The sequence below is a fragment of the Halichoerus grypus genome, chromosome 1 (assembly GCF_964656455.1).
Source record: "Halichoerus grypus chromosome 1, mHalGry1.hap1.1, whole genome shotgun sequence".
Lineage (NCBI taxonomy): Eukaryota > Metazoa > Chordata > Mammalia > Carnivora > Phocidae > Halichoerus > Halichoerus grypus.
In genome coordinates, this window is record NC_135712.1 from 3,765,549 (window position 1) to 3,778,925 (window position 13,377).

The window sequence follows — 13,377 nt, forward strand, 5'->3', positions numbered from 1 at the left end:
TGAGGCTGCTTTTCTGGGAACCAAGGAAGGCTGTTGACAACACATTCCGTTACCTACTAGAACATTCCATTCTATTGTTTCCACGAGTTACAAACAACCACAGCCTAGATTCGAGGGAAATGAGTCAGGGCAGGCACTCGGCCGCTGTTTCATCCTTGAAATAATCACAGAATCCTGCGGATGCTTTCTTGGGAGAGGCGTGCCCTACACTTGGCTGAGGACTGGAACGGGGGCTTCCGGTGAGAAGCGTGTGCAGGACCCAAGACCAGCTCCAGGCCCCTCAAGGAAGGCTTACCGCCTTGTTCAATCCAGCAGCAGATGAATCTGGAGAGGGGCAAGGCTTGCCCTCCCATGGGAGGACTTAGTCATGCAGTCGACCAAGAAGACCCTTGCTGACTTGATGTCTTTGCTCTTGTAAACCCAGCTGAGAACAGCGCACGGCTGTCTTCATGTCCGAGTCTTAGGCCCGCCGGAGACACCTCCTCGCCCTACCAAGAAGGCGGGTCTCACCCCTGTCCCTTCTGCTAGAGCAGGCAGAATGGGCTCCCGTGGCCTCCCCAAGATCCTGACCGGCCACCCGATGGCATGGTCCCCACCCCTGCCACGTCTGGGTTCCAGTAATCCATTTCATCCCTTTGGACCTCAGAATAAAAGCTCCCCAGGAAGCACCCCAACAGCACAGGGGTCGTGTGCCCCTCTCCCTCCTGTCCAGAGCGGCTGACCCCGGACTCCTGGGCTGATCCTGAGGGTTCTGAAGGGTGGTGGCCAGCCATGGGGCCACGGCGGAGAGGATGCCCGGCATTGTCTTCATGACACACTTACGTCACATTAACTATTACGCGCCACAGGAAAGGGACTTGACGCAATAAATAGAATTGCTATTAATATTCTTAAGTGCGCTCACCGCATTGTTCTGATTTGCAGCAGAAAGCACGTAGCACTACTGGTTCTCACCCTGCAGACCCTCCTCGTTCCACTGCCGGACCCTTGTCTTGCAAGGGTTTAGAAGACAAGATGGTATCGCGCACGAGTGGGATTTCACCCAACTCTACTCTTGCATGGAAATCCCACTAGCGCCAGGCCAACCGTGGAGTGGAGGAGGGAAACTGAGATTCCCCCCAGCTGATGTGTAAACATAAGCAGGTCCCACCTGCCTCATGGGGCCACGTGGGGCTTCATGGGGCTGCGTGGGGCTTCCTGGCACCCTCCCTGGGCCCTGGGCTTTGGGGGAGCCAGGGAGGGGGGATGAAGAGGATTAGAAGGTCTCCAGCATCCCGGAAACTTGTTTATTTGATTTTTTTTTAAGGCTACTTAATAATGTGTAAGAACCAAATTTCTTCTCGTGAGTGCGGGTGGGCGAAGGGTGGTTATTTTTAAGGGAATGACTAACCATCTTCATTGTTAGTGTTTTATAAAAAAAAAAAAAAAAAAGCAATGGCGTATAAAGCATATTGAGCACCAAACAGGGGAGAGGGAGTGCTTGGTCTAATGTCCAGGCTGGTGTGCTCGGGCCACCTGAGCTTCCCTGCTGCGTCCTTGCAGGCTGGTGGCCACACTGAGGTCTGTAGTCTTGTGTTAAGGAGGCCCCTCCCAGGCCCACAGCTGCTGGGCCGGAGAGCACACTGAGATGTCACCGTCTCCCACACAGAAATCTAGGTGACAAAGCAGCAAACAAAACCAGTGCCCAAAAGTCCCTCCCCACGCGTTTGCCAAGTGGATTTCGTGCACTTTCGGGACCACCGGTGGCTCAAGGGCGCACTCACCATCTCCCTCCTGCCTTCGTCCTTCTCCTGGAGCTTCAGATGTGCGGACACCTGCCGGGGGGTGGGATCAGAACAGATGGCGGTCAGCAGGGCACACCTCACTCTGACACGACAGAGGACACCCCTCAGAGGTCTGGGCTTCCCACCCCCTGGGCTTCACAAAGGCAGGGCCCAGGACAGCAGTACATGTCCGGGATGCTTCCTGTCATGTCAGATGGCTTCTCTGCTGTGCCCAGAGGGAAGGCAGGTGTGGGCACCCGACCGACCGGGACACTCCAGCCATCAGTGAAGACCACTGCTATATATCTAGAAAGTCCATGGGCCACCTGTTGAAGCACCGACAGACTAAAATGACCCGCCGTGGAGTGTTCACAACACAGAAATTGGCCAGTGCTAAATGTGAGGACTCCAGTTTTGTGGTCATTTTGTTTTGCTTGAGGTCCTGTTTGCTGGCACACCAAGGGGCCCCTGGCACTGCTTGGTGAGACTCGAGGGGCCATCAACATCCAGTATTGGCGCTGGTTCTGGCCTGTCCCGTTCTGGGGGTGACCTTGGGGGACAAGGCCTGGCAGGGGACAAGGACAAGGGGGACTGCTCCGTTTCCTCCTGGGCACACTTTCCAGCCGGTGAGCTGGGGGAGAGGCCAGGCCTGGGGGGCCTGCAGGGCCAGCCGCCTGCTTGGCAACACCCAGGGTCACTGTGCGGTCTGCCCGGTGGTCTTGAGGGTCAGAGACAGCACGTGGAAATGCACAGCCGTTCTGACACGTGGCTGGATGGGGTGCAGGTGCCCGGTGTCATCCCTACGCCTGTGGCAGGACCTTCAAAACCAAAAGGCAGGATTCCCTCAAGCGAGAGGTGATTTTCAAAGGCATCATAAAACTCTCCAAGGTCAAAACCTCATTTCATTCTGAAAATGAACTTCACAGCAGAACTTGGTGACAGGTTGGGGACTGTCACCAATCTTGTCTGCACAAGAAAGCAGTGATCGAGCTGGAAGCCAAAGGGAAGTTTCTCGGTCAAGTAACCAAGTGCTGAGTTCAGTAACTGGCTGAGAAGCTCAATTCTGGTCGCCCGAGAGAATGGTGACGTAGCCCTTCAGGGATCAGCAAAGCTTGAATTTTCTAAATTTGCTGTTCTGTTTGAACTCCTCCTGAGCTCCCAGTGCCGCGGTCAGAACGGCCATGTAGAGGCAGGATACACTCTTAGGGGCCCCGGGCACGGGGCTGCTGGTGAGGCCCAGCCCGGTGGAGAGTTCTCCCCCTTTCCAGAACACTCAGTCCCCGGGGACATGAATGAGGACAACCCGCAGAGCAGGTTAGGGGGCAGATCGCGTATCCGACATCTTACTCTGCTTCCCTTTGCTGAGATAAGAACCCCCTGGAGTAGCCCTTCAGATGAAACGTCGGGCAGCTACTCTCCAACCCCGCAGAGAAGAAGCTTTGCTCCATCCAAGTCAGAAGCACAGGGCAAGACCTCTCTTGGCAGGGAAACCAAGGCAAATGCCCATTTATCGACCAGGGACGCGAGGCAGAGGGGCTGAGAACGGGGAGGGCCGAGAGGCCGGGCATGGTCTTTGGCAGCAGGCCAGGAGAAGGCAGAAAAGCAAGCAGCCTGAGCACACGCTGTCCGGGCTGCTCCAGACCCCGTTGTGCAGGCGCCCCGAGCTCACTGCCACACTCCTGGTGACTGTCTGGGCCTTTGTGCGTACGGGGCCTGGGATGCAGGGGGGTGTGAAGCAGATGCTGGTTCCGCTCGCCTGACCCCGGCCGGCAGGGCTGAGGACCAGACACTCAGGGCCCCAACCCAGGCGCCAGATTGGGGACCTCAGGCCGAGAGCCACAAATAAGTAAGGACGGCTGATGGCGCACGGGCGGTAAGATTGTGGCCACCTCTAGGCGGTCACCCACAGAAGGTGGGTCAATAACTGTCTCACAAACTTGACCATGATTTCGCCGTCCAGAGCCCGTGAGAACCTGGGGTGTGGGGACTTTGTTTTCGATGCGGCTGTCCAAACAGCAGGCCTGGTGCCACAGCCCCACCTGCCGGGGCGCAGGTGACCCGCAGAGGGCACTGCTCTGTCTAACGGGGACGAGGGAGGCCGGGCCGGGGCAGGCCCAGGCCGCGGGGGCGGCTCACCATCATGGCCTCCTGCACCGTGAGGTGTGGCAGCAGCATGTCGTCCTGCATGATGTAACAGGACACCTTCCGGAAGCAGCGCAGGTCCCGGGGCAGGCCGTTGATGAGGACGGCGCCCTTCATGCCCGTCTCCCTGCAAGCGCACAGAGCACACGGTGAGCTCCTCCTCCAGGGCCTCGGGGAGGGAGAGGGCCCCTCCCAGCAGCTTCCCAGCTGGACCGTTTATGGCAGGGACGCCAAGGGGCCAGAAGGGATGGAGGGGGCGACACAGAACAGCATCAGGATGCGCAGGACGGAGCTGCGTGGAGAACATGCTCAGGATGAAAGGGGAAGGGGTACCGAGCCCCTAAGGAACAGGTGCTAATAAGCAGAGATACTCGTGGGTGCTCCCACCTGCGGCCCCCAGGTCGGAGGGACACCCCGGCTCTGCTGGGCTTTGTGAGATTGGCTTCCGAATGATCTCGTGAGTAGCCAAGGCTACACCAAAGTCCCCAAAGGCCAGGACTCTGCAGCCGAGGGTGTCAGTCAGAGCAGTTCCTGAGGGCACGAGGGGAGCAGACTCCCGGTGCACGGGTGGCTCACAGGAGGGGCTGGGCCCTGCACCCCTGCGGCCAAGGGGATGCTCCTTCTCCACAGGGGAGGTTGTCCCCTCACTCAATAGGTCGGGGCATGGCGTGTGCACCCCAGAGACGCCAGCCACCCTCTCTCCCTCCCCCTCCCAGACCCACTGTGCATCTGCGCTGCCCCATGCCCTCCCTGTGCGTCATCTCAGCCCCGGGGAGGGGGCGGAAGCCACAGGCATCCCCCTGAGGACCTGCCTCCTAGACGTCCCGGAGCACAGAAACACCAAGGGGCCGTGGAGACCAGTGCAATCCCGTCTGGTTTCCAACTTCATCCCGGCCAGTACTGCGACTTTGGGCTCGTTCCTCCAGGGCATGGGCCGGGATCCCCTGGCCACCCTGGGGGCCAGGCTTGGGGCCCAGGCACCTCCAGGCAGCGGTCGGCGGCCCCAGGCTGCCTGAGCACCCCCGGCCAGGCAGCGGCTGTGGGTGTGGACGTGCTGAAAGTGTCCGCCCCCCACCCCTGCCACGCACCCCCATGATGCTGGGCATCAGCTTCAAGCTTTCGATGTGAATGCAACAGGCAGAAACTTGTCATTTGGGAGGTTTTTAAAAACCCTAATTGCCGGCATTAAAGAGTAATTCAGAGGTCCAAAGGAAAGGGGTGATATTCATCTTTTTTTCCAGGAGATGAAATTATTAGTAGTATTAGCGGTATTTGCTAACGTTGGCAAATGGGAGCCCGAGAGCGGAGGACAGAGGCTCTAAGAGGGCAATTTAACACTTGGAAAGATTCAGCTTTCCAGCCGCTCTCCCAGGAAAGACTGGCAGGACGTCGGGGGCTAACACAGGCCCAGGCCAGAGCACCTGAGCCCCGGGCCCCTGTCTGACGGGTCTCCTGCTGCTCACCTTACATTTTTTTTTTTAATCTTTTTTTTTGAGAGAGAGCAGGGAGAGGGAGAGAGAGAATCTCAAGCAGACTCCCCGCTGAGCTCGGAGCCTGATGCGGGTCTTGATCTCATGACCCTGAAATCATGACCTGAGCCGAAATCAAGAGTCGGATGCTGAACCGACTGAGCCACCCAGGCACCCCAATCCTAAGGCCTCTTAATGCTCAACCCCACAGGCCTCACCAGAGTCTGTGCAGAACCTTAAGAAGTGACAGGACAGACCGAGGTGGCCCCGCTTTTCCGGTTGCTGCCCCCAGGCTAAGAACGGGGCGAGAACCCTGTTCTCCACCACAGCTGTACTCACCTGTACCCAGCCAGAATGTTCATGAGCGTGGACTTCCCAGCCCCGGAGGGCCCCATGATGGCCACCAGCTCCCCGCTGTTGAACTTCCCGGAAATTCCTTTCAGGAGGGTCTTGTATCCTGCAGAAAGCACATCACATTATTCCCAGCCATCGCGGGGTCCGTGGGTTCGACCCCCACACAGGAAGGACAAACCCGTAAATACACTAACGACACAACCAAGGCTAAAAGCAAGATTTTTCATGCGTTGCGTAAAATGCCGAGCTCTGGGTGAGAAAGTCAGCCTCCTATGTGCCCCCTTCCTCAGCTGCCTCTCGCAGTCCCCTTAGCAGCTCCGAGCTCTGCACGTGCGTTGTCTGGCCTACGAGGAATCCACCTCCTGGTGGGACGAGGCAGCAGGTGCCTCCTCCAGGACCCCAGGGCCAGTGTGAACAGATCTCAACCCAGGGCCATGCCACCTCCACGCTGCCTCTGCCCCCATGATAGTGAGCAAGCGCCTTTATTAATCAAATGATTCTTCTTTCATTTATTTATACTTTATATTCATATAAACTATTCGTGTAAAATTGATTCACATATCATTACCTTATAATTAAATAATTAAAATAGCATTAATTAATTAAGAATTAAGAGTTTATCATTTTGCAGCCACATCAAATTGCTCTGGAATTTCTGCCAAGTCTCCATCCGGGAGCTGCATCAAAGGAAAACACACCCCACACAGAGCCACGTTAATCTTTCTTCGAGGGGACTGTTCGATGTGCTATAAACAAAATAGAAGCAATTGGACCCACAGGTAAAGACTCCTAATTCAGAAACATTTTCTCAGTTCCTGAGAAACATCCTCAGAGCAGACCCTCCAATGGTCACAATCATGCAAACGAAGTATTTGACCCCCCCACACCCAACGGTTACAAGCACCCCACGGAGCCCCTTGTTCTGGCCGCTGCTCCCTGCACCCCCACACCTGCGCGGGCCTAGGGAGTTCTCGCCCAGTGGTCTACTCGTCTTTCACAGATGAGACACCTCCACTCCCACCAGTCACCAGGTGCCACCTCGATTTGGACAGGGAGTGCCCGAGGACCAGTTTCCTCAGGCAGGAGAGAGAGGCAGCAAGCTGTGGCCCTGCGATCTGCCTCATTACGGACAGCGACAGTTGCCTGGGGAGGGCTGACAGTCACCGAGGTGGGAGAGGGGTAGAGGAACAACGCACACGCGCAGTCTGGAGGAGGCGCTCACATGCTTACCCCCGGGACGAAGGTGACTCAGGTCAGCTAACAGGCCCCAGAGCCAAGGGAGACCAGTGCGGGGAGGGGCCGGGACCCCAAAGCATAGAGTCTGTGTCTGCCCCTCGGTGGACAGACACACGGAAAAGCTGGGGGACAGCAGAGGCTTCTCCTCTGCAAGGTCAAGCTCCTGGTGCAGGGGCCCTCGTCAGGCACCCCGGGGCCTGGGCCACGGGGACCTGCATGACATCACCGAGGGAGCGTTAATGCCGGGCGGGCGTCTGTTCGTTTGTGGCTGGCCTCCTGGCGGCTCAGGTCAGGACCGGGGTTACTCTCGAGCAAACCCTCCCTTAGGCTGTTCTGGGAATCAGGGACCACCTGAGGATGCAGGTGAGTCCCTGAGATGACCACGAGCTGGCCACCGGCCGTTTGGAGGCCAAGTGCAGTCTGCTGGCCTGGGGGCGGCCCCGCATCCCGGGGTTCTGAGAGGCCCTTTCTCTCGGGGCAGCGCCCACGGGGGATCCTCTGACAGCACCCGGGGCTGTCCCTTGGTATCGGGGTGCACACTGCGCACCAGATAATAGCACAACTCACGCAGGCTGTGCTCGCCAGGATGCGTACCAAGGATGCAGGGCTGTGGGGGCAGCGGGCCCTTTCAAGGGAGAAGGTGGGCCCCTGGGGTGTAGCCTGTGGTCTTCTCATTTACACCAAGCGAGTGGGAAGGTGGGTCTGCCCATGAACCCCCGGGCTGGCTGCGCCGATACACGGCCAGGTCGTGTGAGGCTCATGAGGCTCAGGACTCGAGCCTCCGGGAGGGACGCTGGCTCCCAGCGCAGCCTGAAAGGACAGGGGACCTGCAGCAGGCTGGCCGGGAGGGGTCCTCCTGTGCGGGGCCTGCACAGGGTCGGGCAGCCGAGAAGGGGCAAGACGCAGCTCGGGGCTGCCCCTCTCTAATATCAGAAACCTGCTTTTCTTAGAAACAACAAACACACGTTTGGGATAGAAGAATCACAAAAGTGACAGTGGAAAGTGAAGAAGTCACCTCTCTGTCCTACTTCCGGACCCGCAGGGGTCCACGTGCACACTTGGAGGTGGGGACCTCGGTCTGGTGCTGGGGGACCGGGAATCCCCGTAGAGCGGGGTTTGTGGGTGTCCCACACGTGCACAACTCTGTCTTTATGTAACAAAATCGTCCTCGGCTGCGGAGCCTTGCACTTGTCCCCTTATAGAAACACGAAATGGAGGTGCCCTACTTCCCGCCCAGGAGCTCCGCCCAGCCCAGTTCTGGGCACAGTGGAGGGGGCGCCTGCTTCCTCCTCCGTGTGCTGTGGACACTTGTTTACACGGGGGCTTGTCCTGCTGCTTCTGGTCGGGGTCGTGATGCTCAGGGGATCCCAGGGACAGAAACCACAGAGGGGCAGGGCCAAGCAATGCCCATCAGCCCCCCGCAAGGTGTGGGCAGCCCGTCTCTAAAACAGTCAGTCCAGAAACCAAAGCAAAACCCAGACAAGAGAGGAGAGGAGAGAAGAGACAAAGACAGAGAGGACAGTGCCTGGTCCCTCCCTCACAAGGACAGGAACCTGCTCGGACACCGGGCCTTCCCATCTCAGAGGATGCTGGCAAAGCTCTGGCACCCGGACCCAGGTTAGCGCACGGTGCTTTAGAGGGACACGGTGTCTGTCCCACCTACAAGGGTCAGGGGACACACAGCAGCATAACTTCAGTTAAGTGGGGGCACACAGATGTCTCCTTTTGTAGAAACAAGCCCTCGAAGGATAAGCTCAGAGTACAGCCCTGGGTGCACACGATCCGTAATTTGCAGACGAGAAGCAAGGGCTCAGAGAGGGTTAATGACCTGCCCAAGGTCACACAGCAGGTCAGCAGAGAAGCCCACATTCCATCCACGTTGCCCAACCCCAGAAGTGTCTTCCCCCTGGGGCATGAGCCTTTGCCAGGGCTGGGAATGCAGCTGAGAGGTTTGGGGGGCTGCAGCGGCTCCCATGTGTGGGTGGCTCCCATTAAATCATCGAGGTCAGGTCAACTCGGGAATGTGCCTTCAGTCTGCTATGCAGGAAGCACTTCCCAGAGAACGGGAAGACAGGACACGCCTTCCCTCCCCAAAAGACGAAATCACCCCATTGCCGGACGCCAACGATGCCACCTGGGTCATGTTTCAGAAGCTAAGGCCAAAACCCCCTGTGTGCATCCAAAGAGCTCTGAGCCAGTCAATCCTCCCTTACCCTTCAGGTGCTTCTTTCCGTAAAATGCCATCTGAGCCCTTGGGGACCCATTAGGCTCCCGATCCCGGTTTCCTGCAGAAAATAATAAGCAGTTCATCCCGCAAATTCCAGCAAGCAACTGGCTCACTCAGATTTGGTTTCGCAAGTTGTGGCTTTAGAAGCGGTGGCTGTCTCTAGAGAGGTCCCAGGGTCACTCAACCCCCGGGTCTGGTTTCTGAGCCGCACCAAGCAAAGGCACGCTGTCTCCCTGTGCGGGGCGGCCAACAGCAGCAGTGGGTCCCCCGGGAGAGCAGAGCTGGTTCTGCTGTTGTCCGAACGTCAAATGCCATCCTGAGAAGTCAGCACGCTGACCCCTGCGGTCCCAGCACGCCACAAACATGAGTGTGGACAGACCATCGTGGTGCGTGGAGCCCTGCAGGCAGAGGCCACAGAGGGGCCACCATCCTGGGTTTGTTCCCTCACTCAAGACCTTGCCGAAGTGGCTGTGTCACCCAGAATAAGCCACGTTCCAATAAACCTTACTTACAAACAGAGGAGGTGGGCACATTCGGTCCCCAGGCCGCAGTTTGTGAACCTGCTCCAGAACTTCGGAGTGGGGCTGGCCTGGCGCCCAGGGCAGCTGGGCTCCTGCCACGTCATTTCTCTCGGGCAGGTGTGCTTGCAAGGTTGAGGAAAGGCCAGGTAAGGATGGGGTGCCCCTCCTCCGGGGAGAACAGGAGAGCTGAGGCAGCTCTGAGAGGAAGCGAGCTTCACTCTACACCCGGGAGCCAGGAGAACGCCGGCTGAGACCCAGCTCATTAGCTGGACTGGTGACGGCCTGTCAGTGCTCACTGATGGACAGCTTTACGGCTGCTGGTCCCCATCACTCCCAGACCTCCCACAGGTGCCAACCTAGCTAGGGAGCCACGCTGCTGGGGGTGGGGGGCATCCCGGCCACAGTCTCCGGAGTCACCCTCAGGGGCCACCTCATCACGGGCCCTCAGGGCAGCTGCTATCAGGGGCCCCACTTCCATGGGAGCACAAGGAAAGGTGACCTCAGGGCCCATTCTCTGATAAAATGTTCTAGTTCATGTCTCCAAAGCTCACTTAGGTACACTAGAAACACATTCCTTCAAAGCAATCCCCAACTGCTTTGGGGGTTTTTCAGGCCTTGAGTGTTGGGAGTTCAGGGTGAGAACTCTGGATGGATGGAGGTATGGAGGGAGACAGGGATGGAGGGATGGGGGTGGGGGATAGGGGAGGGAGGGAGGGCATGTGGGAGGTATGGAGGGAGACAGGGATGGAGGGATGGGGGTGGGGGGATGAGGGAGGGAGGGAGTGGATGTGCGAGGTATGGAGGGAGACAGGGATGGAGGGGTGGGGGGATGGGGAGGGAGGGAGGGGATACAGGATGGAGGGAGGGAAGGATGGGGGGATTTGTGCTCCACCACTCTAGTGGACAGAATAATAGCCGCCAAAAGTGTCCACATCCTAATCATTAGCATCTGTTACTTTACAGATGGGATTAAAATAAGGATCCTGAGATGGAGATATTATCCTGGATTATCCAGTCAGGCTCAAAATAATCACAAGGGCCTTTCTAAGGGAAAGAGGGAGGCAGGCGGGGCAGAGGCAGTACTGGGAGATATGACCAGGGATGCAGAGGTCGGGGAAAGAGAAATCTGAAGACGCTACCTGCTGGCTTTGAAGACAGGGGAAGGGGCCGCAAGGCAAGGAGTGTAACCACCGGAAAGCTGGGAGAGGCAAGGAGAAGATGCTTCCTTGAAGCCTCCAGAAGGAACACAGCCCTGATTTTGGACTCCTAACATCCAGAGCCTGAAGACAATGCACGTGTGTTGTCTGAAGCCACGGTGTGCAGCGATTAGTTCCAGCAGCGCGCGGACACTCCTACACTCAGCCCCGCCCTGCTCACCCCAGCTCACGCCCACCTGCACCCCCCGACGATGACTCCCCCACCCCACTCCGCTCTGTGCACATGATGTGAAAGCCAGCAAGCCTTCACGAGGGGCGGCTTGATGGACGGTCTACACTGTGAGAGCAAAGCCCCGGGCTGTTCTAGAAGAGATGCCTGCTGCCATCTGGTAACTCTTCCAGAGGAAGTCCTTCTTCCATCCAGTGTCACTCTGACTTTCTTGGGTAGCCCACATGGCACAAAGCCTGGTTAGAACACATTCCCCAGTGTAGACTTTTCATAATGAGGTTCAAGGAACAGATTAAACTCTGTGCCATTAAATGTGAACAGGAAGACGAGGACAGGGAAGAGCAAGGTGGTAAGAGGCAGCCCAGGGGCTCATCCAGCCATGCTCAGGACTAGGGAGTAGCCACGGACAGGCCGCCCACCCGTCCTGGCCTCAGTTTCCCCAGAATAAAACCCCTCCTGGCACTAGTATCTTCTAGATGTGAGTCACGTGCAGCTTTCTTTCCCTAGACAACCAGACGGTAGCTGAGGTTCCCACACAGTTCCCACAGAAACAGCCGCGGGGTCCCGAGACAGGGAATCCCCTCTGCATGCGCCATGCTCACGGCAGGCGTCAGACCCAAGTTCATCATTGTGCAGAGCCTGACACAGCATCTTCCCTCAAACTGAGCAGGGTTTTCATTTCGCAGAGATGTTCTTTGCCCCAGGCAAATTAGAAAGAGCCAGAGAATAAACATGTACACACACACACGCACACGCACACCCCACCATGTACACACACACACCCCCCACCATGTACACACACACGTGCGCACACCCCACCATGTACACACACGCACACCCCACCATGTACACACATGCACATGCACACCCCACCATGTACACACACACACCCCCCACCATGTACACACACGCGCGCACGCACACCCCACTGTGTACACACATATGTGCGCACACCCCACCATGTACACACGCACACCCCACCATGTACACACGCACACCCCACCATGTACACACACACACGCACACCCCACCGTGTACACACACACACACGCACATGCACACCCCACCATGTACACACACACACATGCACACGCACACCCCACCGTGTACACACACACACGCACACATGCATGCACACCCCACCATGTACACACACGCACACCCCACCATGTACACACATGCACATGCACACCCCACCATGTACACACACACACACCCCACCATGTACACACACGCGCGCACGCACACCCCACTGTGTACACACACATGTGCGCACACCCCATCATGTACACACGCACACCCCACCATGTACACACGCACACCCCACCATGTACACACACACACGCACACCCCACCGTGTACACACACACACACGCACACGCACACCCCACCGTGTACACACACACACACGCACACGCACACCCCACCGTGTACACACACACACGCACACATGCATGCACACCCCACCATGTACACACACGCACACCCCACCATGTACACACACACACGCACACCCCACCGTGTACACACACACACACGCACACGCACACCCCACCATGTACACACACACACGCACACATGCATGCACACCTCACCACGTACACACACGCACAGCACGCCCACGCCAGCCGGGTTGTTGAGGATTGGCCGCGAGCAGCCCCATTGCAGGCACTGAAGAATAGATAGAAGTCATTTACATCCTCCTGTCAGGCATGAAGCAGGTTTTTATCACTATGTTATTTTTATACTTCTAAAAGCAGAACTGGTCTTTTTCACACACTTCTAAACCTGGCTAGAACAATAGAAAAAAAAGAAAAAAGAAGAAAAAAAAATCCTTCTGATTATTCAAATGATGCCAAAAGTGCCAGTAAGGTCCCAAATAATCCCCAAGTGTCACATCGTGCTCATCCGAGAACAACACCGTGTACCTGGTTTCTGCACCCACGTTGTAATGTTTCCCTGGAGGCCAGTGTTTGTAAAATAAGCCCCGCTGCACACCTCCCTCCTCCCCCCTCCCCCTCCTTCCCCTCCCCCTCCCCACTACTCTTGGCCCCAGAGCTAAAAGGATCTCTTGCTGAAAACTGACCCTCACTCTCCAGACCCTTCCTTCTCCCTCTCCAAGAGCAACCTCAAGGCAAAAAGGACCAAAGTCCATATTCCTATACACCCGAGCCATTTCATTTTTACCCTACTCGTTTCTTCCCTGGGATGCCCAAGGGCCCTCACACCCCCGTCTCGGTTCTCCTTATTAAGTGGCAAAGCCACACCCACAGATCAAA

At 57.2% G+C, this 13,377-nt stretch overlaps 1 protein-coding gene across 3 annotated transcripts in view; it reads right to left on the bottom strand.

Annotated features, from left to right (window-relative positions):
• The window catches only part of ABCG1 (ATP binding cassette subfamily G member 1), a 68,174-nt gene that overhangs the window by 12,643 nt on the left and 42,154 nt on the right, over window positions 1–13,377 (bottom strand). For all 3 annotated transcript variants that reach the window (XM_078071016.1, XM_036097277.2, XM_036097276.2), the window contains exons 3-5: window positions 5,714–5,831; window positions 3,900–4,032; window positions 1,764–1,814 (exon numbers count right to left, since the gene is read on the bottom strand). In XM_078071016.1, coding sequence (XP_077927142.1) covers window positions 1,764–1,814; window positions 3,900–4,032; window positions 5,714–5,831 — 302 coding nt within the window. The remainder of the gene's footprint in view (window positions 1–1,763; window positions 1,815–3,899; window positions 4,033–5,713; window positions 5,832–13,377) is intronic.